General features: G+C 56.1%; 10 protein-coding genes across 10 annotated transcripts; 5 read left to right on the forward strand and 5 right to left on the reverse strand.

Moving 5' to 3' along the window:
- Nucleotides 1-82: 82 nt before the first annotated feature.
- Nucleotides 83-1647, reverse strand: PHSY_003390 (C6 transcription factor; the record flags this gene model as incomplete). Its single annotated transcript, XM_012334010.1, has 2 exons — nucleotides 83-1132; nucleotides 1210-1647. 2 exons carry the CDS (start codon nucleotides 1645-1647, stop codon nucleotides 83-85), a joined length of 1488 nt encoding a protein of 495 aa, XP_012189400.1.
- Nucleotides 1648-1726: 79 nt separating this feature from the next.
- On the forward strand, nucleotides 1727-3368 carry PHSY_003391 (hypothetical protein; the record flags this gene model as incomplete). Its single annotated transcript, XM_012334011.1, has 4 exons — nucleotides 1727-1854; nucleotides 2325-2482; nucleotides 2703-2823; nucleotides 3170-3368. 4 exons carry the CDS (start codon nucleotides 1727-1729, stop codon nucleotides 3366-3368), a joined length of 606 nt encoding a protein of 201 aa, XP_012189401.1.
- A 301-nt stretch (nucleotides 3369-3669) lies between these two features.
- PHSY_003392 (hypothetical protein) lies at nucleotides 3670-6924 on the reverse strand (the record flags this gene model as incomplete). The annotated part of the gene is made up of 1 exon (XM_012334012.1): nucleotides 3670-6924. One exon carries the CDS (start codon nucleotides 6922-6924, stop codon nucleotides 3670-3672), a length of 3255 nt encoding a protein of 1084 aa, XP_012189402.1.
- A 755-nt stretch (nucleotides 6925-7679) lies between these two features.
- PHSY_003393 (hypothetical protein) lies at nucleotides 7680-10628 on the forward strand (the record flags this gene model as incomplete). Its single annotated transcript, XM_012334013.1, has 1 exon — nucleotides 7680-10628. One exon carries the CDS (start codon nucleotides 7680-7682, stop codon nucleotides 10626-10628), a length of 2949 nt encoding a protein of 982 aa, XP_012189403.1.
- Nucleotides 10629-11317: 689 nt separating this feature from the next.
- PHSY_003394 (indoleamine 2,3-dioxygenase) lies at nucleotides 11318-17451 on the reverse strand (the record flags this gene model as incomplete). The annotated part of the gene is made up of 5 exons (XM_012334014.1): nucleotides 11318-12758; nucleotides 13573-13975; nucleotides 14257-16178; nucleotides 16361-16484; nucleotides 17364-17451. 5 exons carry the CDS (start codon nucleotides 17449-17451, stop codon nucleotides 11318-11320), a joined length of 3978 nt encoding a protein of 1325 aa, XP_012189404.1.
- A 160-nt stretch (nucleotides 17452-17611) lies between these two features.
- PHSY_003395 (hypothetical protein) lies at nucleotides 17612-18145 on the forward strand (the record flags this gene model as incomplete). The annotated part of the gene is made up of 1 exon (XM_012334015.1): nucleotides 17612-18145. One exon carries the CDS (start codon nucleotides 17612-17614, stop codon nucleotides 18143-18145), a length of 534 nt encoding a protein of 177 aa, XP_012189405.1.
- Nucleotides 18146-18470: 325 nt separating this feature from the next.
- PHSY_003396 (expressed protein) lies at nucleotides 18471-19592 on the reverse strand (the record flags this gene model as incomplete). Its single annotated transcript, XM_012334016.1, has 1 exon — nucleotides 18471-19592. One exon carries the CDS (start codon nucleotides 19590-19592, stop codon nucleotides 18471-18473), a length of 1122 nt encoding a protein of 373 aa, XP_012189406.1.
- Nucleotides 19593-20101: 509 nt separating this feature from the next.
- PHSY_003397 (hypothetical protein) lies at nucleotides 20102-21652 on the forward strand (the record flags this gene model as incomplete). Its single annotated transcript, XM_012334017.1, has 1 exon — nucleotides 20102-21652. One exon carries the CDS (start codon nucleotides 20102-20104, stop codon nucleotides 21650-21652), a length of 1551 nt encoding a protein of 516 aa, XP_012189407.1.
- A 170-nt stretch (nucleotides 21653-21822) lies between these two features.
- Nucleotides 21823-23341, reverse strand: PHSY_003398 (oxidoreductase; the record flags this gene model as incomplete). Its single annotated transcript, XM_012334018.1, has 5 exons — nucleotides 21823-22046; nucleotides 22187-22372; nucleotides 22476-22602; nucleotides 22710-22928; nucleotides 23081-23341. 5 exons carry the CDS (start codon nucleotides 23339-23341, stop codon nucleotides 21823-21825), a joined length of 1017 nt encoding a protein of 338 aa, XP_012189408.1.
- Nucleotides 23342-23409: 68 nt separating this feature from the next.
- PHSY_003399 (hypothetical protein) lies at nucleotides 23410-26950 on the forward strand (the record flags this gene model as incomplete). Its single annotated transcript, XM_012334019.1, has 2 exons — nucleotides 23410-23422; nucleotides 23700-26950. 2 exons carry the CDS (start codon nucleotides 23410-23412, stop codon nucleotides 26948-26950), a joined length of 3264 nt encoding a protein of 1087 aa, XP_012189409.1.
- Nucleotides 26951-27115: the final 165 nt, after the last annotated feature.

Here is a 27115-nt window from a genome sequence, read left to right on the forward strand (position 1 = left end):
CGAACAGTGAAATGTATGCTGGTGTTGGTATTACGTGGTTACAAGTGAACACCGCAACATCCGGCATGCCGAATCGGCATGATCAATCCAAGTGACTTTCTTCAGCCTTATCCGCATACACGCTGAAGCTTTCCGTACGCTCGGCATGGTCCGAATGATCAATTACCTGCTCTCCAAAAGCTGACGGGGATTCTCCCTCACAATCATGAGGTACTGAGCCAATGCTGGACTCGCGTGCGTCCTCAGGTAGAGCTTTCTCCATCTCTCGAGGTACGCCCTCGTCGAGGGAGTGACTTCGATGTCTTTCGTCTTCCAGCGGCAATCCTTCGGGAATGTGCGGATATAAGATGACCGGTCGGAAGGACGAAGCGTAGGTCTGTCGTGCTTGTAGAGATGATGAGATCATCGGCAATTGAGGGTGCTCCTGCGTGGAACTGCTGAGGGTGGCTGGCAGAGCTGGGGCGTGGGAAAAGTTGTTCCAGCCAGACTGATGGCGAGCTGCCGACTGAAACCTGAAAAGACCAAGAGTATCTCCGACACCTGTAGCAGAAACATACACTGCAGACTCCGTGGTCCATGGACGATGCTGTGTTTCGACGAGTTCAGACTGCGTTGTTTGGTGCGAGGTGGCGATCTGATCGAAGCTCTCCGAGCCTGTTGTTGCCACCGAGTCCCTGCGATGTGCTTCGTATTCAAAGTGAGGCTGGATTGGATTTGGTCTGAACTGCTCCGTTATAGCTTGCTGCGAGGGCGGGAAAGACGCGACAGTTCTCAGGTCACGTCCCGCAGCCGATGGCATTGCTTGTGAGCCCGATGCTTCTGCCGCCACTCCAACTGGGCCTTCCTTCAACTGCCTTAAGTACGCCGCTGGTGTGCTGCACGGTAGTGTGTTCCTCCTCAGCCCGTAGGGCGTGGACATATTAGCATACCGCACATCTCTCGTCCTTCCAGTGGCCCGAATCGGCCCCAACCCTGGCGAGGCCATGGGAAGGCTCTGAACGGTCGGAATTGCGGTTGACTGTGAAGGGATATCGAACGGCCGCATGAACGGTCTACTTCTCCTCTCTTGTTTTGAATAGGTGCACAAGATCCCTTGCTTGGCACATCGTTGACAAGGCTGTTGCCCCGAGCACTGCCAAACAAGCGAGAGGATATCAGGATATGCTCTTTCAAAAACGTCGGGAGAAGTTCAAGGACGAGAGGACTCACCTTTGCTTTCCTCTGTCTACAATGCTCGCAAGCATGCGAAACACGGACTTCTCTGCTACCGAGCATCTCCTCGAAATGCTGCTCTGCAAGTCTTTGCGTCTCTTCTAAATCTACGCGTGCTTGTCTCTCGAGCATCTCGGCCTGCGCTTGAATGACGTCCATGTTCAGCGTGGCTTGGGGCTGAGGTGGCAGGCGAGATGCAGAAGAGGATCCAAAGCCAGGGGTTGACGGGGGAGAGTCTTGCCGAAGGTGGACATGGTCGGTAGATGCTTGCTGCTGAGGTCGGCACAAGGCAAGATCGTCGTACGATTGCGTCTGTGCTGAGACTTCCGGCGACCGGCTTGACTGGGCTACGGCGAGGTTGGGTCTGGCGGAACTCTGCATGTCGATAGAACTATGTCTCTCTGTATATGGTTCGGCGGCATCGCGGCGGGACATGCCGGATCTGTTCAATTTGACAATAGACCGTGCGAGGGGAATACGTGGTAAGGAAAAGGTCGACAACTTAGAGGATGCGATGCGAGAGACGTTATGCCAGTCCAGCAGCGTGTGTACATCTGTTGATCGTGTCAAAATCAAGAGACTATATACGATGACCTCGGGTAGGGAAGACGTCAAACGTTACTGGCTGCAGGTTCTCGCAATGTCGAGATAAGCGATACACAAAAGGAAGTACCTCGACTTTTCTCCCACTCTGACTGGCTGCACTGCAGCGGCTATCTAGCACGTGTTGCAGGGCGAGAAGTTTCCGGATCGTGTTGCTTGCCTTTATGGGTTCTGGTGTCCATCGCTTGGATCTTTGACCCCCCGGGTCCAGCGCAGCCTCCCTTGCAGCTCCTAAGGAGCACTTTCGGACAGGCTTCTCATGTTGCTACACTGCGCTCTCGTGTGCAGATCATGTCACGATTCGTGCATGTCAGGGACAAGAGAGTGTGACATGCGCCCATCGGCTCCTGTCGAGCATCTGCGCTTCACCTTGCATTGTCCTAGCGGCAGCAATGAAGTCAAGACGGAAGACTTGACATTGGTATTGCTATTTCAGCCACACGGAGCTTAAGGTTCTCGACCAGGGGAGCACAATGGAACCTTGTACTGCGCATGTTCTTCCCGAACAGGACCGGGGATGAAGCTTCGTGCTCGCTAGAGAGAACAAAAGGTCAGCAACCCGATCCCGATATTGACTTGAAGGCATGCGTGCCAGAGACCGAAGAGCCGCGGAATCACAGCGTCATTTCTGCATTCATCGCATTTGAAGGTGGGTACAATGGTCAAGGTAAGCATTGTCTGCGTCTTTCGCCAAATCGTTGAGAAGAATCCTCCTTGTCTTTCCCTTCCGATCATCCAGGAGGCGGTCAAAGCATTCCTTGGTCTCGAATTCTAACGACCTTTCGCTCAGAGGCTTGACTATGCTCATCAAAATCGAGCAGAATATGTCCGGGAGTGGATGATGTTGAAGCGTGGAAGAGGATGAAGAGTCAGAGCTTCTTCCGCAGGATTCGGTTACCGATCGGTGGGCCTTAGCCAAACGTGGGACGTCCACATCGATGCGTGGCGACTGAATCGAATCTACAGTGACTCAAGCTGCCTACACGCCAATGCAACCCAAGAGCTTCGGTGACTTGGCACGAGTCTGGAAAGGGTCGAAGCTACCGCGAGGCACATGTTACGGGCTTTTCGCCGTCAAGAGATGGATGATTGACAGGTGCAGGCAGTTTGGAGGATGAATATGCACCGGACGTGCATGTACGTACAGTAAAGCCCAGCTCATTGATGGCCGATGAAGATGGGAGAGCAGACCGCCCACGCTGAAGACAATGCAGCCCGGATTTCCGAAGCAGGAACTTGGCTGTACCCATGTCGTTTCGACCCTTCCCAGGCTCCTTGCGCTTAGTGTGATTCAGCTGCAGATCTTTCGATCTTCGATTCGAATGTAACAACCGTGCCCGCACCGTTGCTTTAGGACTGACAGCATTCGATTTCAACGAGTAACACCCAGGAAGGACACCGTGGGCGAAGGGTTACCGGACACTGTCCTTCATCGGACGGAACATGGCAACTTGGCGACGGAGTACCGAAACGTACATTCAGCGGTAGTCAAAACAAGCCATGTTCGTTGTTGTCATGCTATCGCGCTGCGCAGCGGGACAACCCACGTGTAGAATCGATCATCCGTCGCTGTATCCGAAGCTTTCCGATATGAATCTGAAAAATTTTCTGTGCGCCGATGCTGCGCTCATTCACATCGAGCAATGAACGCAAGTCACAAGAGGGTCAAGGTCGTCGTTGTTCAGTGAGAGTGAAATTGCAAAAGCAACATTACCATATAATACGTGACTACAGTTTACAGTACAGCACTACAATTGACCGAGACAAGGACCAGAAGAGCAGAGGCTGAAAAGAGATTTACCGTCGACAGCGCCGAGTTGCACAAGGTTAGCCGCACAAGATTAAGCGTAGCGGCTAACGCGGGTCGGCATCATTCCCCTTCCGTTGCATCGCGGCGCTCGAAAGCATTTTGAGCTGCTGCAGGAAGCGCTTATCGGCCATCAGGGCGGATCTCTGGTGTTGCATGAGCGAGTCGAGCTCATTTCTCCATTGATGCGGCTCGGCCAAGTCCGCGAGGAGCAGCAGACGCGCCCTTTCGACATGCGCATTGAGCCCGCCGCGTTGCACATGAAGCTCGTACACTTGTAGGCCGGCCTCAAGGTTGCCACAACAGCGACTAGCGTCGATCGCAGCTGCAAACACGGCAGGGTGTACGACAACACGTTGCAGAGCCTCCACTTCCGGGATTGATGCGTCACCATGATGCGATGCGTAGTTGCGTCCGGATGCATGCGATGGACCGTCGACTACGAGAGCGCACTCGCAGACTTCCTCGAGCAGTGTAAGGGCAGTTTGCAGCCACGCCTGCTTCTCGACCTGGTCCGGTGCAGAGAGACTAGCATGCAAGGCTGACGTGAGACGCAGATTCCACGTATCTTCGTCTGGCTCCGCTCCCAGATCCTTGAGCTCCTTGAAAAGCTCCTCGGTGTGCAAACAGGCGGACTTGACGGCGTTCCAGCCCTCGCTGGAATGCTCAAGAGTCGTGGCATCGGTTGCATGATTCGGCACAAGCGACAAAGAAGCTCGCATGGCCGCATTGTATGCCATGCGAATCACTCGAGTAGTCACCCTACCTGAAGCGTATGCCTCCGATGTGTCGCCTATTGGCGGCGACGTGTCAGTTGTCGGCGAAGTTGAGATGAACAGATGGTGAGTCAGACCCAACCTGAACTCTTCGAAGACGCGAAGGACCTTGCGATGCGACTCGCCATCGCTCGACGAGGGAAGTCGGCTGGAGCGGTCAAGTGCGACGCTTATGAGCTCCAAGGTAGAGCTGAGTAGCCAGGAGTTGCCTGAGTTCTTCTGAATGTCAACTCCGACGTCAGACATTTGCAGCGCGTAGGTGGACGCCGTGAGCTGCGATACATTGACGACCATCTCGACGGCAAGATCTGGAAATCCGGCGTCGGCAAAGGACGCCACGAGGTTTCGGGCAAGACGTGCCCGCAGCAAGCCACGATTCTCCTGAAGCTCGAGCAGGACGCGGCGAACGACAGGAATCATATCGGCCCGCAAGAGGCCACGTACAAAGTCAGCATTGAGTCTCGATGGCAGGACGTTTCCGCTGGCCACCCAGTCGAGGTAGAGCTGCACTGCAAAGGACATCGTGGCCGTAGATCGAGTGCTTTCTGCGAACAGCCACATGAAGGAGTCGCGATCCGGGCCAGCTAATTGATTCTGTGCAGAGCGTCGCAGTGTGCCTGCTTGTGGATCTTCGGACCACATTTGAGCCATCGATTCGCGCAGCCGCATCAGTTCATACAACCGCTTTGAGAAGGAGTAATCGCGAGCGCGCATGTGGAGACCGAGCAGGGTCGCCTGTGCTGGGTAGCTCAGAGAAGCCTTGCTCAAGTCGGGATCCCTCCCGAGCACCATGTTCGTGAATTGACGGAGGCATTTCCTCAAAGCGTGTTTGCTGCCGTGCTGTTCGTTGCGTTGGGCTATGTGCGCCTTGAAGGCGGTGAGAACGGGTCTCCTCGGACCCAGATCTACGATCGACGTGGGCAGGCAAGACGCTAGCGCTTTAACCACGGCTTCGTTGAGGCGGGAGTCGAGGTCCGCATCGATGGCGTGAGCGATGCTGTAGATCTTCATTGCGAGGTGAAGGTCGTTCGAGAGACCACGATGCGTGTCTGAAGACTTGTGTGAACCTGCTTCAGACGTCATCCGTTCGGTCAATCTCTCGAAGATTACGGTGAAAAAGTCATGGTCTGGCACCTTGGATGTCGATCGCGACTCGACACGGCTGCTTTGCAAGCCAGTGACGATATGTAGGGCAGGCTGAAGGATGCCACGCTGAGCCAGGACAAGCGCGACGCGTTCTGCGAAGGAGTGGAGATTGTTCTCTGAGACGACCATTCCATCTGCAGAAGTTTGCCATGGATGCCACTTGTTCTTAAGTGGATATCGGTCATCTGGCTGCGCTTCGACCGTACCGTCGTCCCAGTGCTTGCCGTCGAGCTCGAAAGGCAGCAGCCACCACAATGTTGCAGAATCTAAGGCTTGTAGACATTTGTGTATGTTGGCCTTGGATGCATGAACATCGGTAGACAAAGTGAGTCGCAAAGCTCGAATGATCGGATGGGTTTCATCGATTGGACGTGAGATGAAGTCGACGGGTGATGGAAGATGCTGAGCAGACCCGCCGGAGGATTTGTTGGCATACCTCGCCAATGCCGAAAGAAGCTGGTCGAAGGGGCGGGGATCGATGGTTGCAGCTGCGTCCGCCTGAGTTGCCTGCGCTACCAGAAGCTGCAGTTGGCCATAGGCAGCATTTGTATCACCCAAACGTGACAGCGTCGCGGCGATACGCCCTCGGAGCGATACGTCGATGTGTTGGTCTGCGGAACGAGTCTGAGCATCCAAATTTGCTGACAATTGCTTGACCATGCTGGACAGTCTATTGCGCCTTTGAGAAGATCGCGGAGATCTGGCAGCTGCCACCTGCTCTTCTTCTACGATGAGAAGATAGAGCAATCTAAGGGAGACCGCCGGCGCCAGTGGAGACAGCTCGTCCGCGTCAGAGGCAGCCAGGCTGATTTGGGAAGAGCTTCCTGCCGGATTGCGCGCTCGGTCATCGCAAAGATCGAGCACTCGATCACAAACCTGACGAACAGCAGCCTGACTGTCGATCGCATTAGCCGAGCTGCTTCTGACGGGTTTGCGGCATTGCAAGGTGATGATAAGGTCGAGCACCGGTGTAGGTATGCTTCGACGAGCCTTGCCGAGTTGCTTGTAGAGGTGCCACGACAGGTCGGCATCCAGGTGCTGGATCGCCTTGTAGAGTGCTTGCTGATCATCGTTCTGAGCTATTAGGTCGACGTCGAAGAGAGGAGGCAGAAAGCGCTCGAGCCTCAGTGCATTTGAATGCTGAGTCGACGAAGGGTCGTATGGTTGGGAGGCGCTGAAGTAAGAGAGCAGCTTTGACTCGACGTTGCGGGCTCTCGAAGCGGCTGTGGCTGGAAAGTAGCGGAGTGCGACACGTCGGACATGCCGAAGTGGAGCTGTGCTGTAGGAAGGTCGACTGCCCGGAAGAGCCGCATTGGTCGGACGGTCCGATTTCAGTGACTTGGCTGCTCTGGCTACGCCCCTAGCGCCCGAGCGCAGCATCGGATCGAAGCGACGCCACCTAGGCAGCGGGCCGGCTTGGGGTCGTGTGCAAAGCGGCACCTATCGCGCGAAGATGGACGGCAGTCATCTATAGAAGTCGAATGAGGCGCGGATCGAGTTTGAGCAACACAAAAAGCGATTACGAAGCCGCGAAGGTCAGATAAGCCCTTGACAAGATTGCAGCATGCGAGAGCGGACTACGAGAGTTTCCCGCTCCTGTTCGACGACACAGGTGCTGCCAATGTGGTGTTAGCGATGTATAGGCAAGGCCGCAGCGTATGGGGATGGTGATGATGCAGTGCTCAACGATATCGTCGACTGCTGTAGTGTCATGGCTAACCCTCGTGACACCTTCCGGCAAGCCAACTTTTTTTTAGGCGTCAAGTCGCAGTAGTGGAGCATTTCCAATTCAGGGTTCACAGCTGCATTTCTTCTACCCGCACGAAAGCGGCTGCCAGCCATTTCAGCACCGAAAACCTAAACTTTTGGCCAGAAGAACACCTTCAATCATACTCGGTGTAACTCAGCGTCTACGCTATCGCTTTCTTCTTCTCCACGACCTCGACATTTCCCCCATCTCTCTCCGTCGCAATTCATCGCAGCAGACGATACGTTGCGATGGCAGACGCTCCTCCGTGAGGTCTCCACTACGCCTGCGGCATGCTGCATCACCTTGATCCATAGACGCAACCTGGACCAACTTCTCAATCCAGATCTCGATCGGAGGTTAGCTCTCCGGCCGCTCTGCCGCAAGAATGTCGCTGCAACTTCCCCGCATCCTCATCGTGGATCACTTCGACTCGTACACTCTCAATCTCCTCTCCTTGCTACACCCAGTCGACTCACCACCATGTCAAGCCTCGTCAAGCAATCGAGACGAACTCACACGAAGAATCGCGGATCGTGTCATCGTTCTGCCGCACACGCATCCTCTGCTAGCTCCCGACGCATTCCACGAGCTTGTTCGTCCACATATAGATGCCATCATTCTTTCGCCCGGCCCCGGGAGTCCTGACAAGGCCGCAGACTTTGGCGCGGCAGAGACGCTGCTGAAAGATGCATCCCTCAACCTTCCGGTCTTTGGTGTGTGCCTTGGTCACCAGGGGCTCGCAGTCGCCTTCGGCGGTCAGGTCACGCGTGCTGCAAGTGTAAGGCATGGCCTTCAGAGCAAGCTCAAGATCTCTGACACTCCTGAAGCAGAGGCAGGGACATCTTCTGAGATCTCTTCTGTTCTCCGAGGCGTACCCCAAGACGCCCTCGTTGTCCGCTACAACAGCTTGGTCGTCGATCCAACCACTCTGCCCGACTGTCTTCAGGTCACAGCCTGGAGCTATGATCACGTCTCAACAGCTCCGCCACCAAGGCCCGGCAACACCAGAAAGCACTCGACATTACCGACACTCCCGCCACCCACCCCTTCGGAACACTTCGCGCCACTCAGGCATCGCGAACTTGGCCCTCTTAGCCGTTCGCCTTCCACTCTTCCCTTCACTTCTCGCAATGGATCTGAGCGGCTTTCTGAGCCTGGCGATATGCCCCTCTCCGAAGCCACCAGCGTCGACGATATTGCCGAGGGCGAATCCATACAAATCCAAGGACACATAGGCGCTCCAGCTATCATGGCATTGCAGCATAAGTCATTGCCATTCCACGGCGTACAATTCCATCCCGAAAGCATCGAGTCCAACTGGGGTCACACGATCATGGCCAACTTTCTCGATATCGCTCGTCGGTTCTGGAAGCAACAGATCTCGCATGAGGATGCACAGATGGCAGCGGATGCTCGAAACAGGATCAGATCATGGGACAACGCCTGTCTCCGTCTTCCAGCGCATCTGACGCTTGCTGGCGAGCGTTGCCTTGCCAGTGATGGGCACATGCAAGTAGACGCACCCGTTGACAGTTCCGCCGTTTCTGGACCCAAGTTCGCATTACTGGCAAAGCGATCCCAAGTCCTTGCATCGGACAGCTTGGTCGACATGACCCGTATCTTCGACAAGCTTTTCCGCCGCTGCAGCCCTGCGGGAGCGATCTGGCTCGACAGCGCTCGCCCCAAGGATCCACACAGCAGATACTCTTTCATGGCGCTTCCTTCGTTCGTTCTTTCGTACAAGGACGGAAGCGGCCGCATCGTCGTGTCTGCGGACGACAGTCTGACCTCTGAAGTCTCGTTGGCTGGTACGAAGCAGCTCACGTTGTGGTCTTTCATGAACGCTTTGCAGGCTGAGCTCCTCTCGACCATCGACTCGCAGGCTGCCTCGCCCATCCTCGACGACGACCAGCAAGGTAACGTGTTTCGCACCGGCTTCACGGGCTACTGGGGCTATGAGATGAAAAACGAGAGCCTCAACCTGGAGACGCGCGCGCCGGTCGGTAACCACGGAAATGCCTTCGACGCCGAGTTTTCGTATTGTCCGAGGGTGCTCGCCTTCGATCATCTCTTGCGGCAGTGGATTGCATTTGCCCTCGTCGACCGCTCGCTTCCGGCTGCTTGCTGGTTCGGCTGTCTCGGGCAGGTCAATGGCGCTCTTCAAGACTTGCAGGCAAAGGGCAAACACTGGTCGCGATGGGCTTTGAACGAGACAGACGGCGAGGCGTGGGTGCATGACACGCTCGCCAAAGTGTTAGATCTCTGCAGGGAGGAGCCGCATCCCACGCGTGCAGACGCAGCGCAGAGTGCCGCAGCGTTCCGCGCTGCTATGCCGATTCTCAAGCCTCGCATGCAAGCGGAAGACTACATGGACCAGATCGAATCAGCTAGGGAGCTCATCGCGGCAGGCGAGAGCTACGAGCTTTGCATGACCAACCAATTTGAGGGCCAGCTTCAGCCCCTCTCTTCTCTCCCCGACACTGCGGACACGGATCACTTTGACCTCTACTGCAAGCTCAGAGCCCGCAATCCCGCTCCATACTCCGCCTACATCAGACTGCCCACCTTGGCGACTAGTCACGAAGGACTGCAATCGCGACAGCGCGGTAGGGCGATCCTCAGCACCAGCCCGGAACGATTCATGCGCATCACTGCAGACGGCCACGTCGAAATGAAGCCCATCAAGGGCACGTTGGCCCGAGCAGGTTTCGGGTCTGGTGAACAAAGCATGCGCGCAGGCGGCGGCTGCACACCCGAGGAGGAGCTCGTCAAGCAAAGATGGCGTTTCGCGGAAGACGTGTCGCGTCGGGACACACTCTCTGCGGACATCAAGGAGCGCGCAGAGAACCTGATGATCGTCGACCTTATCCGCGCGGACCTCTTTTCGTTCTGCAACTCGGACAGCATCGCCGTGCCCAAGCTGATGCAGGTCGAGTCGTATGAGACGGTACATCAGCTGGTCACCACCGTTACGGGTCAGCTCAAGTCATCCGTCGGAACAACCGAGGCCATTCGTCGTTGCTTCCCACCAGGAAGCATGACGGGCGCTCCGAAACGACGCAGCGTCCAGCTGCTGGAGCGGCTCGAGCTCAATCTCGTCGATGCACAGAGGGATGACGAGCTGCGAGCCAGAAGAGGCATCTATTCTGGCGCTCTCGGCTGGCTCGGCTTTGACGGAGCCGCCGACTTTTCCGTCGTCATCCGTACGCTCATCGCCGAGGGGGACAACGTCTCGATCGGCGCCGGTGGAGCCATCACTTACCTTTCTGATGCCAGCAAGGAGTGGCAAGAGGTGCTGGATAAAGTCACCGCCCTCGCCAACATCGAAGCATGATTCCATCAACGCTTTTCAGCGTCCAACACTGTCCCTCAACGGGAACAAAGAATATCTTTCCGTAGAAAGTAATGATACCCTCGATTCAACATAGAGTCTCCAGTCAAACCACCGCACCACAGCATTTTGTAATCTTTTCTGTTCACTGTACCTTTTAATCGCCATCTGTCACCGTTACCTCTTCTTGATGTTCGTCGCTACCTCGCACGTAGCGCTTGATCCGACTGACCCGGACTAATTCCGACACGTGCATCAAGTTACAAACAGGTCCGAGTTCGAAGCGACACCTCCTTTTTACTATTGCTTTTATGTTTTAATGAGAGGCATGAAGACTGGACGGATACAGAGGCTGACGGAAACCGGTTGAACAGCTTCAGCAGAGCATGTGACAAAAGGGCAAATCGGGATGGGACGGTGTTGAACGTCAAAGTAGACTCAGGAGAAGGGAGGCTAGGGAAGAAGCGGAGCTTTCGAGGACTTATTTTTTTAGAGGTTTGTTGGTTTTCTTGGGTGTCGCTTGTTGAGAGATGGAAAGGCAGGGTCGGGGGAACGAGCGAGGGAATTGGTCAAAGGAGAGAGAGTCTACCGCAAGAATGCTGCGGGACAAAGCCGATGCTGCGGGACAGAGCGAAAGGCTGCACCGATGGCATCCCACGGTAGATCTCGCTGCCTTCTTTCACTCAATCTCTTCATCCAACACCGTCGCAGCCAACCGCACCTCGCTTCATCTCCCTCTGCTCGCCCAACATACCCCTACCCTTCTCCACATCGCCACCAAGCTTCTGGATCCTCTCCTCCTTCTCCCTCAACAGCTCAGCCACCTCTCTCTCCAACAGCCTTCTCTGGGCACCCGCCCTTTTACCTGCAGCATCGACGCTCTCCAACAGCTCCACGTCGGAGATCCTGTGCTTGCTGCCACTCTTGGCCTCAACGCCGTTGCCGAGCTGGTTGGCGTCTGCAGCGGTGAACTCGTCGAAGCTCTCCTCGAGAACCTTGAGTACGACACTGAGGTTGTTGGGCAGGTACTGGAGGATGGGGCTTCCGCCGGTGGCGATGTCGTAGCTGGTGCGTTGGATGATGTAGCTCTTGGTGAACATCCAGTGTCTGTTCCTGAATTCTCGGATCTGATCCACGAGCAGCACGTACAGTGCCTTGCTGCGGGCGCTGCTTGACATGGCGAAACCACGAACTCCCGCCAGAGTGGATCGGGCTTCGAGCTGCTGCAGGAACTCTCGCTGGTTCTTCGGTCGGTACGAGCGGAAGTCGCGCAGCGTCTTGGTCAGATCGTTGTTGGGCATGTGCGCCGTGATCTCCAGGAGGTTGTCTCCGGTGGGGACGATGGAATCGTTGGCTCCGGATTCACCGCGGTAGAACTGAGGCTCTTCGCTGACGCCTTCGTAGACGACTCCCTGCGGGAACATGGCGTTCATCTTCTTAGGACCCGTGCCGAAGATGAAGCTTCGGTACTTGAGGTAATCCTCGGGCAGAGAACGTTTCCACATGGTCTCCATGCTCTCATTGATCTTTCGGTACACCACCAACAATCGCTCGAAAGCGTCTTCGAAAGCAGCTACGTCTTTTGCGTTGCATGCTCGTAGAGCGTCCTCCGTAGCGGACACCAATTGACCGGTGTAGGAGACCATCTCGACATGAACCAAGATGAAGCCTCTCTCGGAACCAGAAGCGTCTTCGAACGAACGGATCAACTCCATGTTGTCGAAGCTGTATTTTCCTGCATTGCCCTTGTAGTTCGGATCCTTGCAGAGGTAGTTCACCAGGGCGTAGGAGGAGGCGTACTCCATGTAAGGGAAATGACCCAACTTATCGGCGAGCTTCTTGAGGGGAACGGCGAGCTGCTGTGGGAGAACAGATCGACCCTGGGTGTACAATCCGGTTTGACGGAAGGCTCGATCAACGGGTTCCAGAAGATAAGCCGATGTCGCGAAGCAGTAGTCGCGGAAGAGCGCGGCGAGCAAGTGGGAGTTTCCGGAGGAGATGGCAGAGTCGACAGCCTTGGCTTCGGGTCCATCGGGTTTGAGCTCGTCCAGAACGGCATCGCCGAATTCGCCGGTGCCGAGAAGTCCAGTGGCGCGGTGTCCGTTAGAATCGGCAGGTTGGTGGATCGTCATCCTGTCAAGGAGCGAGGAAAGACCAGAGAATGCCGAGGGGAGGGTGGCGAGTGGATCCTCACGAGGAAGGAAGCCTCGATCGCGAGAGATCACAAAGGGTGGAAGCTTGGAGATTGCTTCAGCATCGTTTGAGAGAACGGCGGGGTGCTCCTCGAGCAAGTATGGCTCGACGTCGCGGCCGGGGCTGGAAGCTGGGACGGAAGCTGCGTCAGATACCTGGGCAAGGGTTCGACGGTGGGGCAGGGCGACGGCTGCCCTGGGGGCCGAGACGGCCGACCGCAAGGTTCGGCTTCGAACTGCGGGGAGCATTGTGGGCAACGACAGGCGTTTACTTGATTGGGATGAACGTTCTTGCGAGGCGGTGGACTCAAAAAGATGGAGGAGTAGTGTAGGGGGGAAGGTAGGTAGCTCAAACAGTCAGGACACCTTATACGGCGACCAAGATCAGAAAGCGAGGAGGCGTCGGCAAGTATACACACAACAAGCTCAGACATACACCAAAGCGGCGAGACCTTCCTTCGAGGCTGAGAAATGCGTTTTCTTCCATTGATCCCACAACATCTCACCGCACAGGCCGCGAAGGAAGGCTACACTCCGGATCTCCTTATCGTCCAGAACAGACAAGCACATGCCCTGAGCTATAATTGCTCAGAAAGCGGTCAGCAGGCAAAGACGACCTGCCAAGTACACAGTGTCTTGTCACGCGGCGTGCGCCTAGCAACTCCTTTGCATCGGATCGAAGTAGGAGGGAGGAGGAAAAGGCCCAGGAAAAGGCCCGATATATACGCTATCCGGCGAAAGGCCCAGCCTATCACCTCGCAGCTGGAGCGATACGCTGCATGGGCAACAACCCCACATCGGATGGCATATGACCTTGATAGGTCTTTTTCGTTCTTGGACAGCTCGCTAGCGAAAAAGCGACGCGTGTGAGCTGAGCGTAAAGGCCCGGTTTTTGGCCCGTCTGAATTTGCGCCCGGTCAGATACCCGCGTGGATTGCCGCGAGTATGCTTCGGCACCAGGCCGTGCCGTGCTTGGAGATTGCAATGCGAAGGACAGGACCGATTCGCGGTTCAAAGGAGTGTACAGGATGCGCTGGAAAGGGGTACCTTTCCGGCTGGGCATTCGGCTCATCGTCGCACAAGCAGGGACGTACGTTGACGACACGTATCGAAGGCAGCCGCGATAAGCTCTCAGCTCTCGATCAAGTTGTCCTCGGCCTGAATCACTCCGAGGAAGCAAAAGCAAGAAGTGAGAAGTATCACCGCATGAAATTTCGAGCTCGTCTAGAACGTCTCACGGTCGACCGCCGGTCTGGGAGTAGAGGGACTCGGGTCGCGACGCGCACCTTCGGAAGCAACGTGAACCTGGTCGTATACGCTTCTGCCGGATGGCGCGTCCGTCCCCAATGATAAATCGACCGCCCCGCTTTCTTCCACCTCCCCTTTTTCGCCCGTTGTAAGCCTCGGCAGGGTCGCCACAGGCGCTAACAATGGCGGACCTTCTCCGATCCGATCTACACTGACCTTCTCGCCGCTGCCACCAACTGCCGTCGAGTCAGGTGTGCTTCCTGGTCTGAACACCTCGGGCGGCGGTGGTGGGGACTTGACACTACCCCTGCCGGCTCGGTTCAACAACAGAGGACTCTCGCTTCGTATCGTGTACGGGATCGGTGGCGTATCAATTCTGCCCGGGACGTGATTCGGCTGTGGCGTGGTGCTGCGGAAGAGCGACATGGCTGCGGCGTCTTGCAACCTGACTTTATCCGCTGATGCACCGACGTTCCGGGGACTCGGTGTGCGCCGGATGATTTGACTGAAATTGGGTGAGAGCTGACGCTTGATTTCGGCTCCTGAGATACCGTTGGGCGCTAGCCCCTTGTAGGCGTTGGGTAGCGTCGTCGAAGGTGACTGAGCTGGCACTCTGTCCTGTGCCGGGGCAGCGTGCTCGTGCGCTCCGCTGTGTGGAGCAGCGCCAAGAGTAGCCGCTGCGGGGGCACGGGGCGAGTGGTTGAGTACTTCGCTGTACAGATCGATCGAAGCTCTGCCTGGCGTTGAGAGATTGGCCGGGCTAGCAATCCGCTGCACCGGTGGAGACGAGAACACACCACGGTTGCCCGGAAACAGATCTTGACCCGGCTGGGCAAACGTCTTTTCCGGATCCCAGTCGTCGTACAAGTCGGTCGTCTGGTCAGCCTTCGTGTCAGCGAATGTGCCACGAACGGGTGTGGTTGTCGTGCTGCCCCTGTGTGCTCCGCTGTTGGAGCCGTTTCGACTGAGGAAGGAAGGGAAAGGTCTGGATCGCGACTGTCGATCGGATGATATGGACTCGTCCGCCTGAGGCGAAGTTGCGCCTGCGAATGATGCCGAGGGTCGACCTCCAGCCGGCATGACTGTAGCTGCGGTCCCACGCCGAGTCTTTTTGCGACTCTCGTAGCGAACACGACCGAGCGTCTCGAGCGCTTCTTTGACGCTGTGCGAGTAGGCGTAGTCGGAAGCGGTGGAGCCTTCGGCGTTCTTGACAGCAAGGGAACAGCCACGCTCGATGAGCAGCTGCAAGAGCGATACGTGCCCCCATGCGGATGCAAAGTGCAGCGCAGTGTTGCCCGCGCGGTCTTGCAGATCGACATCGGAACCCAAATCTAGCAGCTGGCGTGCTACATCATCAAAACCGCGGATGCAAGATAGATGAAGTGCGGTCCTTCGGTCATGCAAGGTCTCGGCATCGATCAGATCAGCCAACGTAGATGCGACGTGGCTCGAGGTGTACGTCGAGTAGGCGTAGATGATGTCGGAGCGATCGTACAGAGTTGCGAGGTGGAGCACGGTGTTGCCGTCGTTATCTAGGCTCGGGATGTGATGTTCGTGACCCATTTCTATGAGCCAGCGAATCATCTCTACATCAGCATTGTGTCTGATAGCTACGAGCAAGCTGGGATCAGCATCTTCGACTGCATCTTGTGCAAAGGACTCGTCGTGTATGGCGAGTGTGTATTTGCGGTGGTGGTGATGCTTGGTGAGACCTACACCCTCGGGTGCGTCTGCAACGTTGCGGATGTCGAAGGGATGTGCCGACGAAGGTCGTTGCGCCTGTGCTGCACGCAGAGCCGCTCTGGGCGCACGAAGGGTGCTCCCGTCGCCAAGCGCGCCGTACGCATCTTGTTCTTCGGATCGGGGCAAGAACTGAAGGTCGAATGCTCTGGCGGCAATCCGCTGTGCTGCAGCCAGGTCGCCCTGCTGGATAGCTCGTCGAAAGCGCTGGCTTAAAGTGGTCCGAGAAGAGGTCGATGGCCCCGAAGCAGCTGGTTGCACTCTACGAGAAGGAATTTCGACTTTGTTTGTTCGGGCTGGCGTAGCGATGCTTGGTTGCCTCGGTGTTCGCAACAGCGGATTCGGAGTTGAGGACTGCGGTATGGACAGCATCCTGTCGGCATGACAGTGAGATTTAGTTGTGCCGGAGTCGTGAATGGCAGGAAGCGCAGCTCGGCCAAGTGTGCTTTGAGAGCTTCGGTATCAAGATATTAGTAGCTTCTCGAGCTCGGCGTCCCCAGTTCGCGAACGGTTTCACGACTACGTTGAGCTGGATGAAGGAACGCCCGGGCGGACGGTCGCTTCTTCTTCAACCCACTTTCAAGCGCTTGGCACCGTCTCGACTGATAGCGTCGACGCAAGTCGTCCTTTCGGCCCAAAGTTCTGCAGTTGGTGTTTGCTAGCCGCCGCTGCACGGACACTGCACGTAGTACACCAATTGCATTCCACCAAGACGTTTTCAGGGTCCAGACCCTCCCAATCTGAGCAGATCGTACCCCGATGCTTCTGTAAACATTTCGATCGATTCGAGCGTGATCGGAACAGTTTCACAAAACGAGAAAAAGACGAGGAAAAAGTCAGGGAAAGAATTCTTGAGAAAATCCCTCAGATCAGGCTCGAGCGCACGGTTCTTTCTTGCTCGAGTTCACGCCGTGACGTTGACATGCTGGAGCACGGTCAAGACAGGCGTCCGAGAGACCTTGCGCGACTCGAACAAGAGCAGCAGCCTGGACGCAAGGAGCGATATGACTTGTTAGGACCACTGCCATGCACTAGACAGCGGCAAAGCGGCGTAGAAGGTGCGGCAACGTGCTCGCTTCTTGCATGGAAGCCCAGCATCGCGGTCGCGCTGGGCGCTGAGGAGTGGTGTGGACAGACAACGCTCTTTTGCAGACCATGAACGCCATCTTCTCCGAATCCGACTCGTTACTTGACGATTGAAGAGGGTGACAAGTCTTGAGTGGCGGGCTGTGGGCGGGTGTACAGCAGTGCACGTCGCTGGCGAGCCAGTTCCCCTGTTGTGTTGAGATACTCTGGATTTTCGCCTAGACTGAGTTCTTCTGCCGCCTTCTGCGCTGAACGCTGACGCCGTCCGCTCCCGTCAGCCAAAATTTCTTCTGCGACTTCTTCCGTCTGTGGAGCTGAGCTGTGTTGTGGCAGAGGATCGCCTTGCCGCATGGACCAGCTCGAACAACACTATATATACGTCCCAGGTACTCCCTCCTGCGGTTGTCACACCAGAACTATTTCTCCTCGTCCTCATACACAAAAGTAACGTAAGTGTCCTATGATTTCGTACCATCCGTCTCCCCGTCGCCATTACACTGCGTCGAGTCAAGGTTCGCAGTTGTGACCGCATACACGTCGATCTTTCCAGATTCTAGCATCGACGCCCGCATTTCATTATCAGTGTGGATCGCACGCTTCTAGAAGCCTTCTTGTCGATCGCCGTTGTTGCTGTGTGCGACTCTCCCTCCCCTCGCATCTATCCATTTTGCCATACCTGCTCACTCACACACAGTACTTCTTACTTTGCTATTTTCCGCGATGCACGCCACCTTTGCACGTCAATTCACTTCGTCCGCCAGAATCATGTCCAACGTTTTCTTCGACATCACCAAGAACGGCAGCCCTATGGGCCGCATCACGTTCAAGCTCTACGACGACGTGGTGCCCAAGACCACGCAGAACTTCCGTGAGCTCTGCACTGGCCAGCACGGTTTCGGTTACGAGGGTTCCTCGTTCCACCGTGTCATCCCCCAGTTCATGCTGCAGGGTGGTGACTTCACCGCCGGCAACGGTACCGGTGGAAAGTCGATCTACGGCGCCAAGTTCGCCGACGAGAACTTCAAGCTGGCCCACACCAAGCCCGGTCTGCTCTCGATGGCCAACGCCGGTCCCAACACCAACGGATCGCAGTTCTTCATCACCACCGTCGTCACCTCGTGGCTCGACGGAAAGCACGTCGTTTTCGGCGAGGTCGTCGAGGGCATGGACATCGTCAAGGCCATCGAGAACGAGGGTACCAACTCGGGCAAGACCAAGTCCAAGATCACCATCGCCAAGTCCGGTACCGTCTAAGCCGATCGCTTGACTCGCTGCTGCACCCCGAAGAATAATGCATGCATAAACGTACTCTCGCTGTAGATTCGTATCAGAGCTGCAATTCGAGATGCGTTGTAATCTGTTGTCCTCACTGACAGGTGTGAAATGAAGTTGCGTGCGGAAAAGCCGAGGAGGCCTTCCGCTTCGACAGAAACTTCCTTGTGTAGGCTGTGGGCATAAGGCGCCAAGATGAGATCCGACACGCAGCAACTCAGCAACGCACCCGAACCAGACGGGTAGAGTGAAAGCTTCCCAAGACAGAACAGTGAATGATGTTGAATCCATACATCGACAGGACGCATCATGAAGAGTTTTCCTTCCATACAACCGAACTCGACTCCAACCCCGCAGCAGCAGCCGCTTGCTCCGCATCGATCGTGATGGGCGGATGAATGGCAACGTCTTGCTGTGCATCCGCTTCCACGCCTATCCACGAAGAGCTCATGTTCGAGCTCTCGGCGTCGCTTCTGCTTTCCTGCTTGCTACCCTCGCGTTTCGCCGAGATCGACGAGGAAGTTGGGGAATCGCTCGACAGGCTCACCACGCTGGCACTGTACGAATCGGCTCCGTCTCCAGTCAATATGGCGTCTCGATCGACTCCGGCAGCCGAAGCAAGATGCTCATCCTTTTCCGCTGTAGAGATCCTGCCGGGGCTGACGGGGGTGAAGTTCAAACCACCGGAAAGACCCCTTCTGCGCGTTCTCACGGGACTGTCCCGCCCGCTCTCCGTCCCACTCTCCGCATCTGTGTCAGCCATCCCCAACGCCCCATCAACACCAACCCTCGGAGCCCGACCGAAATAATCCTCTTCTCCACTCTCCGTCGCAGGAGAAGCGACCATCGCATCATCCGACGAACGTCGTTTCGCCAAACTGCTCAATCTCGCCTGTTGACCACCGCTAGCCACCCACGCAGCCTCTTCCTCGGCGGATGCAATGCTGAGACTTCGTGCACGTTGTCGCAGCAGCGTCTCTGCGTCGTACGTTCCCGGTGTGAGAAGCGGCGCTTTGACGATGCTAGGGATGTTGGAGCGATCCGTGGGTCGATGACGATCGTTCTGGTAGACTCTGGGTTTGCGCCGGGAGCTGGAGCGACCGAGGGCAGTTTTGACGTCTGATTTGGTCTGACGTTGAATACGAACTCGACGCCGATGCAAACCTAGCGTTCGGAAGACCGCGTAGCCAGCGAAATCGATGACGCCGATTAGGAAGATCGGTAGGAGGATGAGGAGCGAGATGAGTCGACAGGTCTGGGAGAAGAGCGTGATCCAGTAGGGCATAGGTGGATCGATGATCATCCTCCATGTCGATACGGGTTGCGGTTCTGGATTGCGGAACAGCGCAGATTCGAGCAGGTTTCTGAGGGCGGAGAACACGCTGTAATCCGCCCAAGAGGAGGAAGAGGTCTGTTGGAAGAACGACATTGTGTTGAAACCTCGCACACGTCCCGGATGGTTGTACGCTTGGGTGGCAGTTGTCTAGCGGGGATGATGGACGTTTGACCGTGCGAATTGCCGTCCTGTTCGACTGTAGCTCAGTGCATACCGGTTCTTCGTTTCCAATACACCTGCGATGCTGCGGTCGATCGAAAATGTAGTGATTCAAGCAGTGTTGTTGTGAGAATGGGCTGCTCGTCCTACTTTGAGAGTTGTGAGGATGGGTGGGTGTCCAGGAGCATAGGCCCTAACTTCGCGGGGTTTCTTTTGGGCTTTCAGGCGTGTGAATCACAGGACCTGCATGAGCACAAAGGCACCAGACCCGGCTCGTGCACCGAAATTCCATCGCGGGCCCGTGTTAGCTCGACACCTGCTGTTCTTTAATTGAGGATTTTACACGTACGAGTCGTCCACTGCGAGAAGAAAGTAACTCAATTTGCGCTGCATCGAAGTCGAGAAAAAAAAGTTGGATTTTTATGGAGGACAGTCCAAAAAAAATGGAGGAATTCTCGAGCGACACCCTTTCTCTGCTGCAGCCGGTGGCACTTCCTCCTGCCGCATCTCACAGCTCCACCATCTCTCGAGGAGCATCTCCCATATACCCGCAATACACCATGTCGGCAGAACAAGTCAAGCAGGAGGAGCAGGTGCCTGCTGCTTCCACCTCGGCAGCACCCGAAGCCTCCTCCACCGCTCCCACCACCGAAATGACCGTCGATGAGGCCAAGGAGGAAGCCCTTCGTCAGGTCGAATTCTACTTCCACGACTCCAACCTTCCCTACGACAAGTTCCTCTTCACTTTGACCCGCAAGGACCCGGAAGGATGGGTTCCCATCGCCACCATTGCCTCGTTCAAGCGTATGCGTGCCATCAAGGAGCTTCTTGGTCTCGACGGCATCGCTACCGTTCTTCGAGGATCCAAGGAGCTCCTCGATGTCAGCGAAGACGGTGCTAACGTCCGTCGACGAAAGGAGCTCGTGCCCGTCAAGGACGCCTTCGACCGATCCGTCTACGCCAAAGGGTTTGGCTCTGAGACCGAAACCCTGCAGAAGGAGCTCGAGACGTTCTTCAACACCTTTGGCAAGATCAACAGCGTCCGCATGCGACGTGACATGGAATCGTCCGAAAAGCCAAAGCCCTTCAAGGGGTCCGTGTTCGTCGAGTTTGCAGACATGGGGGACCGAAACAAGTTCCTCGCCCAAGCAGCAGCCGCCGAGCCCGAACAGGACGGTGGTAAAGGCATCACCTTCCAAGACACCCAGCTCGTAGCCATGAGCAAGGACGCTTACGTCAAGATGAAGATGGAGGAGAAGGGCATCGACCCCAGCAGCAACAAGGTCCACCGTGGCAACGATGCGTCGCACAAGAAGTTCAACGCTTTTAAGGAGATGAACCGACAGCAGCGGGATGGATCGCGTCCCAACAGGGCAGAAGACAACAAGCCCAAGCGATCCGATCCATTGGAGTTCGAATACAACGGCAAGCCTCTGACCACCCGTGCCGATGGCACTGTTGACCCGGACGCCGTCGAGTTCCCCGCCAACTCGGTGCTCAAGTTCACCGGCGCCGGCGAAGGCGGCAACTGGAAAGATCTCAAAGACACCCTCATTACTGTTCACCCAACCTCGTTCGTCGAATTCCCCACCGGCGCCGTCGAAGGTGCCGTCGGCTTCAAAGAGTCCCTCTCCGACGACAAACTCGCCGAGATCAAGGGCAAGAACATCACCGTCGGTGGAAACGTGGTCGAATTTTCCCGCGTCGACGAGGAGACCGCCAAGAAGTTCTACATCGAACGCGCCAACTTCCGCGCATCGTTCATGCTCGATCGACGCGAGGCCGATTCGCAGCGCAACGGCGGTCAGCGTGGAAATGGAAGCTACAGCCGTGGCGGTCGTGGTGGTCGTGGTGGTCGTGGTGGCAAGTTCGGCAGGGGCGGCGGTCGAGGTGGTTTCGGCAGAGGTGGTGGAGACAAGAGGAAGCGAGAAGACGGCGGTCGTGACGACGGCGCACCACCTTCCATCGGAAAGAAGGCCAGGTCGGAAGAGTAACTTTGTGGCCAAAAATGTGTACATATCCTTTACATCTGCATCGCCTCTCCCCTCATCGACATTTGTATTCTGCATCCCATCTCGCTCCCGACTTCACAGTCTGTGCTCCGACCGCTCTGAATTAGTTCCATTGCAAAAAGCGACGTCAATCTCCAAGCTTGGGAAGGGAATCACCTTAACCGAGCAGACAGGACCTCCTCTTTGTGTTGCTGGCGATGCTTCCTAATGGCTCTATCGGCAATCAAGTTTCGCCAGAAGGGAATGGCGATCCACCCTATCAGCGCAATCACCCTATCGAGCAACCCACGATTGGTCGGACCGGCACCAAGAGCTGCTGTGCGGAACAACTCCGTGTTGAAGTCCGTCGTGATGAAAAAGTGTCCCTTTTCGACGCCTGTATTAGGAAAGAATGTTCGATGTTGTCAGTCCAACCGAAGCTCCAACTATTAGGCTTCTCGGGCACCGCACCGAAACAACAATCGGAACGATCCCGAGAACAAGGGCAGCGCGTACTGCTCTGCTTCGCCAACTCACCCTTGATGAGACCCTTTGCGCATTGTGCCGGTGTCAAACCTTCTTCCTCGCCTTCGATTTCGAGAGTGATCTTGGGCTTGGTCTTGTTTTCCTCTTCCAGCCCGGGCGACAGGATCGTTCCTGGGAAGTAGGCCTGGACGGAGATGCCGTAGAGTATCAATTCGGACCGTAGCGACTCGGCGAGTCCTGTAAATTTCAGCCAATGGGCAGAGGACAGAAAAGACTCGGTGAGCGTGCTGACCATGGCGATGCAAAAGCTTCTTCAAGAGCGATTGTTGGTCATACGTACCTCTGATGGCATGCTTCATGGGTCCGTACTGAGAATAGCCGATAAGTCCAATGAGTCCGAGCGTGGAGCTGATGAGTACGATTTTGCCATTGGTAACGTTGTTCCGTGCCATGGCATTCGCTGCTGCCTACTCGAGGACAAGGCAATCAGGGTGCGACGGTGGATTGGGACAAGTATCACGAATGTTAGTGAATGTCCGCAACGGTACGCCTAATGACGGAGGTAAAAACTTACGTGTGAAGTAGCGAGGCACGTCCAGTAGTCGGTCCTCATTCCCTTTTCGAAGTCGCTTTCGGTCTGTTCGATAAAGAAGCCCGGTTTGGCGCCACCAGCGCAGCAAAACACGGTATCTGGAACGACGCTGCACGACTCGATGGCTCGTTTTGCGCCTTCGAAAGTCGATACATCCGCAGCGACATACTCGACCTTCTGGTCTTCCGTCTTGGCTGCTGCCTGCGAGCGGAGAAGTCCGTACGAGACAGACCCACAAGAAAGGGGGACCGCAGCAGAATACCACACGACGAAAGATTTGATCACGTCAGCATCGAGCTCAACGATACCAAGAGCATCTTTCCCTCGTTCAAGCAAGCTTTGACGTAACTTACCTTGACTTTGCCCACCGCTTCTCGAAGCTTGGACTCGGTTCTGCTGCAGATTGTGACGTTGGCACCTTTGGAAGCGAGCAACTCGGCGACCGCCAGGCCGAGACCCTGCGAGCCGCCGGTGATGAAGACGTGCTTCCCTTGCGCTTTCCACTTTTTGCTCCGCAGTGCACCCATGATGGACGAAAGGACGATCGATAGGATAATCGCGGCGAGCGCGGTTCTTGAAGCGAGGCTCGTGAGCAGCGCGGGTGCGGACAGCATTGCGCTATCTCCGGCGTTTGCGGGTCGGGCGACTTTGAGCGAAAACGCTGATCCCGAGGTAGTTCCGAATGCCGAGCACCGGTAGGATAGGCTCTATCAGCTCGAGTGTCGATCTCGTGGAGCTTGATGAAGGTGTTGGTTGTGAGGGGCCGGCAAGGAAGCGAGGTGCTGGTCTCGATTCGTGATAGGGGAAAAAGTGTAACTTAGCCTGGACGCTGGTTCACGCACCTCTCACGCAGCGCGGCGAAACCTTAACATGCTCAGTCTCTCAAAAAACCGCGTGCTGGTGCTCGAGCCAGCAACACCATCTTGGCCAGATCTTCTCAACCACCTGTTTCTCTCGTTTCTCCATATTAAGCCGCTGCAGAGGCCCGTCGACAACAGCAAGGAGGAGGCGAGAGGTCGCGCACGCTTGGCCAGTCAGCCATGAATGCCCATGCTTCCACCAGCAGCATCAACGGGGACGCAGGGCTCTACGGCGACGAACTGCAAGAAGCACCGGCGTTCCCTTCGCTGACACCCCTCTCCCACGACTTGGCCTTGCTATCGCCCACACAGACTCCCAACTTCTCCGTCGACGACTTTCTCCTCTCACGCACAAAGGCTTCCGACCTCAATTTTATCCTCAGCGACCTCCGCAGCTACAGCGAGAAGCTCAAGGACGAACTCTACTCGATCATCAACGAGGATTACAAGGATTTCGTCTCCCTCGGCAGCAGTCTCAAGTCGGAAGCGCATCGCATAGCTCGCCTTGGATGGAATGCTCGCTCCATAGATGCTGACTCGCAGGAGCATGTTCCATCGCAGGGCCTGATGGCTCCGGTGCGCGAGACTTTGCTCGCCTCCCGTAGCATGCTCAAGAGTGTCCAGGAGGATATCGAGGATTGCATCAGGCGTAAAGAGGATGCGGGCAGTCACAAGACGAAGCTCGAGCTGATGCTACAGCTCGACGATTCGATCGTAAGGCTCGAGGACCTGCTGCTGATACAGGATGAGGCGGCCAAAAAGGGAAGACGAAGATCGTCTCATGCCGCAAGGAGGCCTTCGTTGCTGAGCATCACTTCTGTCGGAAAGCGAAGAGATAGCGTTGCATCAGCGGCATCTGGTTCGGATCAAGAGCTTTCCGACTACGCCATGTCTTCCGAGTATGAGGACGAATCGGACAGTGACGAGGATCTTTCATCGGATGAACCCCAAAACAGCAAAGTCAACGGTCACGGTCGACAAAAGCGCGCCAGACGAAAGATCCTCCGTCGCTTCTCTTCGGGCGCACCACAATCATCGTGGCCAACAAGATCCTCTGACGATCACTCTCCCACCCGCACAAGAACGCGCTCGGACACACTCACCAGCAATGGTGCTTCCGCTTCCTCATCGATGCTCGGACTACCACAAAGGATCGCACGCACCTCCGCAGAGTACTCTCGCCTGCGCTTCCTCCACCGTCGTATCGACGAGGAGAATCTCAGCCACTTCACAGACGCTCTTCAAGATCGCATCGACAACGTCCGCTCCCGGCTCCGTCAAGACGTTCGCACGCTCCTCGCTCATCTCCTTTCGCCCCAATCGCTCCTGATGCACGGACAAAGTAGTGCCAAAGTACCATCTTCGCCAGAGCTCCGGAAAGCGCCTCGGTCTTCGCCGATTGCAGCCAGCGCACGCAGAACGAGCTTCTTGCAGAGTCATCCCCCGACGATACACGAGCAGGCGACGAACGAGTTGGACGCGTGGAGCCAGATCGCCGAGCCGGTTGAGCAAGGAGCAGAATCGACGTATTGGGAGGCGAGGTTGGAGGAGCAGCGTTCGTGGTTGGAGATGGCTCTGTCGACTTTGAACGCGCTCCCGCTCGTGAGTGATCGTCAGGAGGATGGCGATGAGGGGGTCGGGAGGCGGGGAAACGAGGCTGAGGAAGCTGTGCGTGATCTGCTGGTCCTTGATTGGGCGACGAAGAACATTGGCGTCGACAAGGAGTCGCTGGGGAACGATGTCGCCGGCCAGGGTTCGTTCAAGGACTTGCCACCGGCAGTGCAAGCACTCTTCGCCGAGCATCGCAGCCACATCTCATCACTTCTCCTCTCATCTTCCTCCTCATCCGATCCCTTAGTCGAGCTATACAACTCCATACTCACATTCGTCGCCACCACCGCATTCCAAGTATGCGACGCCTCCCGCGAGATCTCTCACCAACTACGCACCTCCTCCTCCACCGTGTCCCACCCAACCAGCGGCTCCTCTCGCAACGAGCTGGACTGCGATATCTTCACCAACGTCATCTGGTCCACCCTCTCCTCCCGTTTGCTCGATACGATGGGCAACACCATCTTCTTCGTCGGACAAACCGATCTCTTTTACTCCAACTTTACGCTCACTTCGAAGTTTCTTTCGCGGTTTCTCGACCTCGCGCCAAGGCCGGAGAGCAGGGCGGCGATGCAGGCGCATGCGAACTGGTCGACGTTCAAGAGGAGGTGGCAGTTGCCCGTGTACTTTCAGATGCGGTTTAGGGAGGTTGTGACGGAGATGGAGGCGAAGCTGGCGGAAGGAGGAGGGAGGAGGAAGACGGAAGTCGGTGGAGAAGAGTGCATGGAAGCGACGAGGGGGACGGTGGAGGCGATGGAGAGGGTTTGGGGGGAAGGCGTGCATATCCACGAGTTGTCGGCGAGGGAGTGGAGGGTGACGCTTCAGCTGTTGAGTCGGTACAAGACGTGGGTGGAGGAGCAGTCCCCCGTCGAGGTGAATCGACAGCATGAACTCGCAAGGATCAGCGGTGGTGGGGGTACAGATTCGAGGACGAGTTTGGATAGGTCGAGTGTCGAGATTTCGAGGGTGTCGACTCCGCAACCAGCGGGGGATCTGAGTGGACAACAGCAGGATGACGAGCAGTTGGAAGTGGGTGTACATCTTGTTCGGGATTGTTTGCTGTTGAGGAGGAGGATGGAGGAGATGTTGGACGAGGTGATTCTGCATAAAATCGGTCAAGGGGTTGAGCTTGACGAAAAGTCAGGGTTGGAAGGGTTGAGATCGGATCTGTGGAGCGTCCTCGACGGGGAATCACTATCCTTCATCCCCGGACTTACGTCTTCCATCGGTCGTCTAGCCTACAACCTCATCCTACCGCGCGTCGTATCCCCGCTTCGGATGCTCCGATCATTCTCGACCCCGACCTACCGTCCCACCACTTCCGAAGGTGGACCTGCCGTCCAAGTCATCCACCAGATGTTCACCCCGCTCACCGCATTCCTCACGCTCTGCTCCTCTCTCCCCATATCCACCAAACGTCACTGGACCGCAAAGATCCTCTCCGAGACCTTCAAACGCTACACATCCACCATCGAGACGGTCAATAAAAACCAACAGAGCTTGATCAAGCTCAAAAAATCGCAAGCCCCAACGACCCTGCTTGGTGGGTTGTGGAAGAGCAACTCTTCCTCAACCGGTGGTGGTGGAGGGGATACGACAGACTTGGAAAAATCCTTCGAGGAGACAAACAGACATGCGTTGGCAACGTTCGAGCGCCTACTGGAGGAGCTGCACCTGGATTTCGATCTGGACGAATGGGACGCTTGGATCGCCTTGAAGAACTTTTTGCTTTCAGGATTCGATCAGCTGTAGAGTCGTCACCCTCACATCACTCGCAGATTCGCAACAGCCATGCTCAGCACGGCGAGAGACAACCAGCACAACGCAAGCACGTCGATGCGAGAGTATAGAGTCAATGCAATGTATTAAAAAGGATGAAGAGAATGGAAGAGGCATCTGTGCACGTGCAGCTTTAAA

This window comes from Pseudozyma hubeiensis (assembly GCF_000403515.1).
Source record: "Pseudozyma hubeiensis SY62 DNA, scaffold: PHS35, whole genome shotgun sequence".
NCBI lineage: Eukaryota > Fungi > Basidiomycota > Ustilaginomycetes > Ustilaginales > Ustilaginaceae > Pseudozyma > Pseudozyma hubeiensis.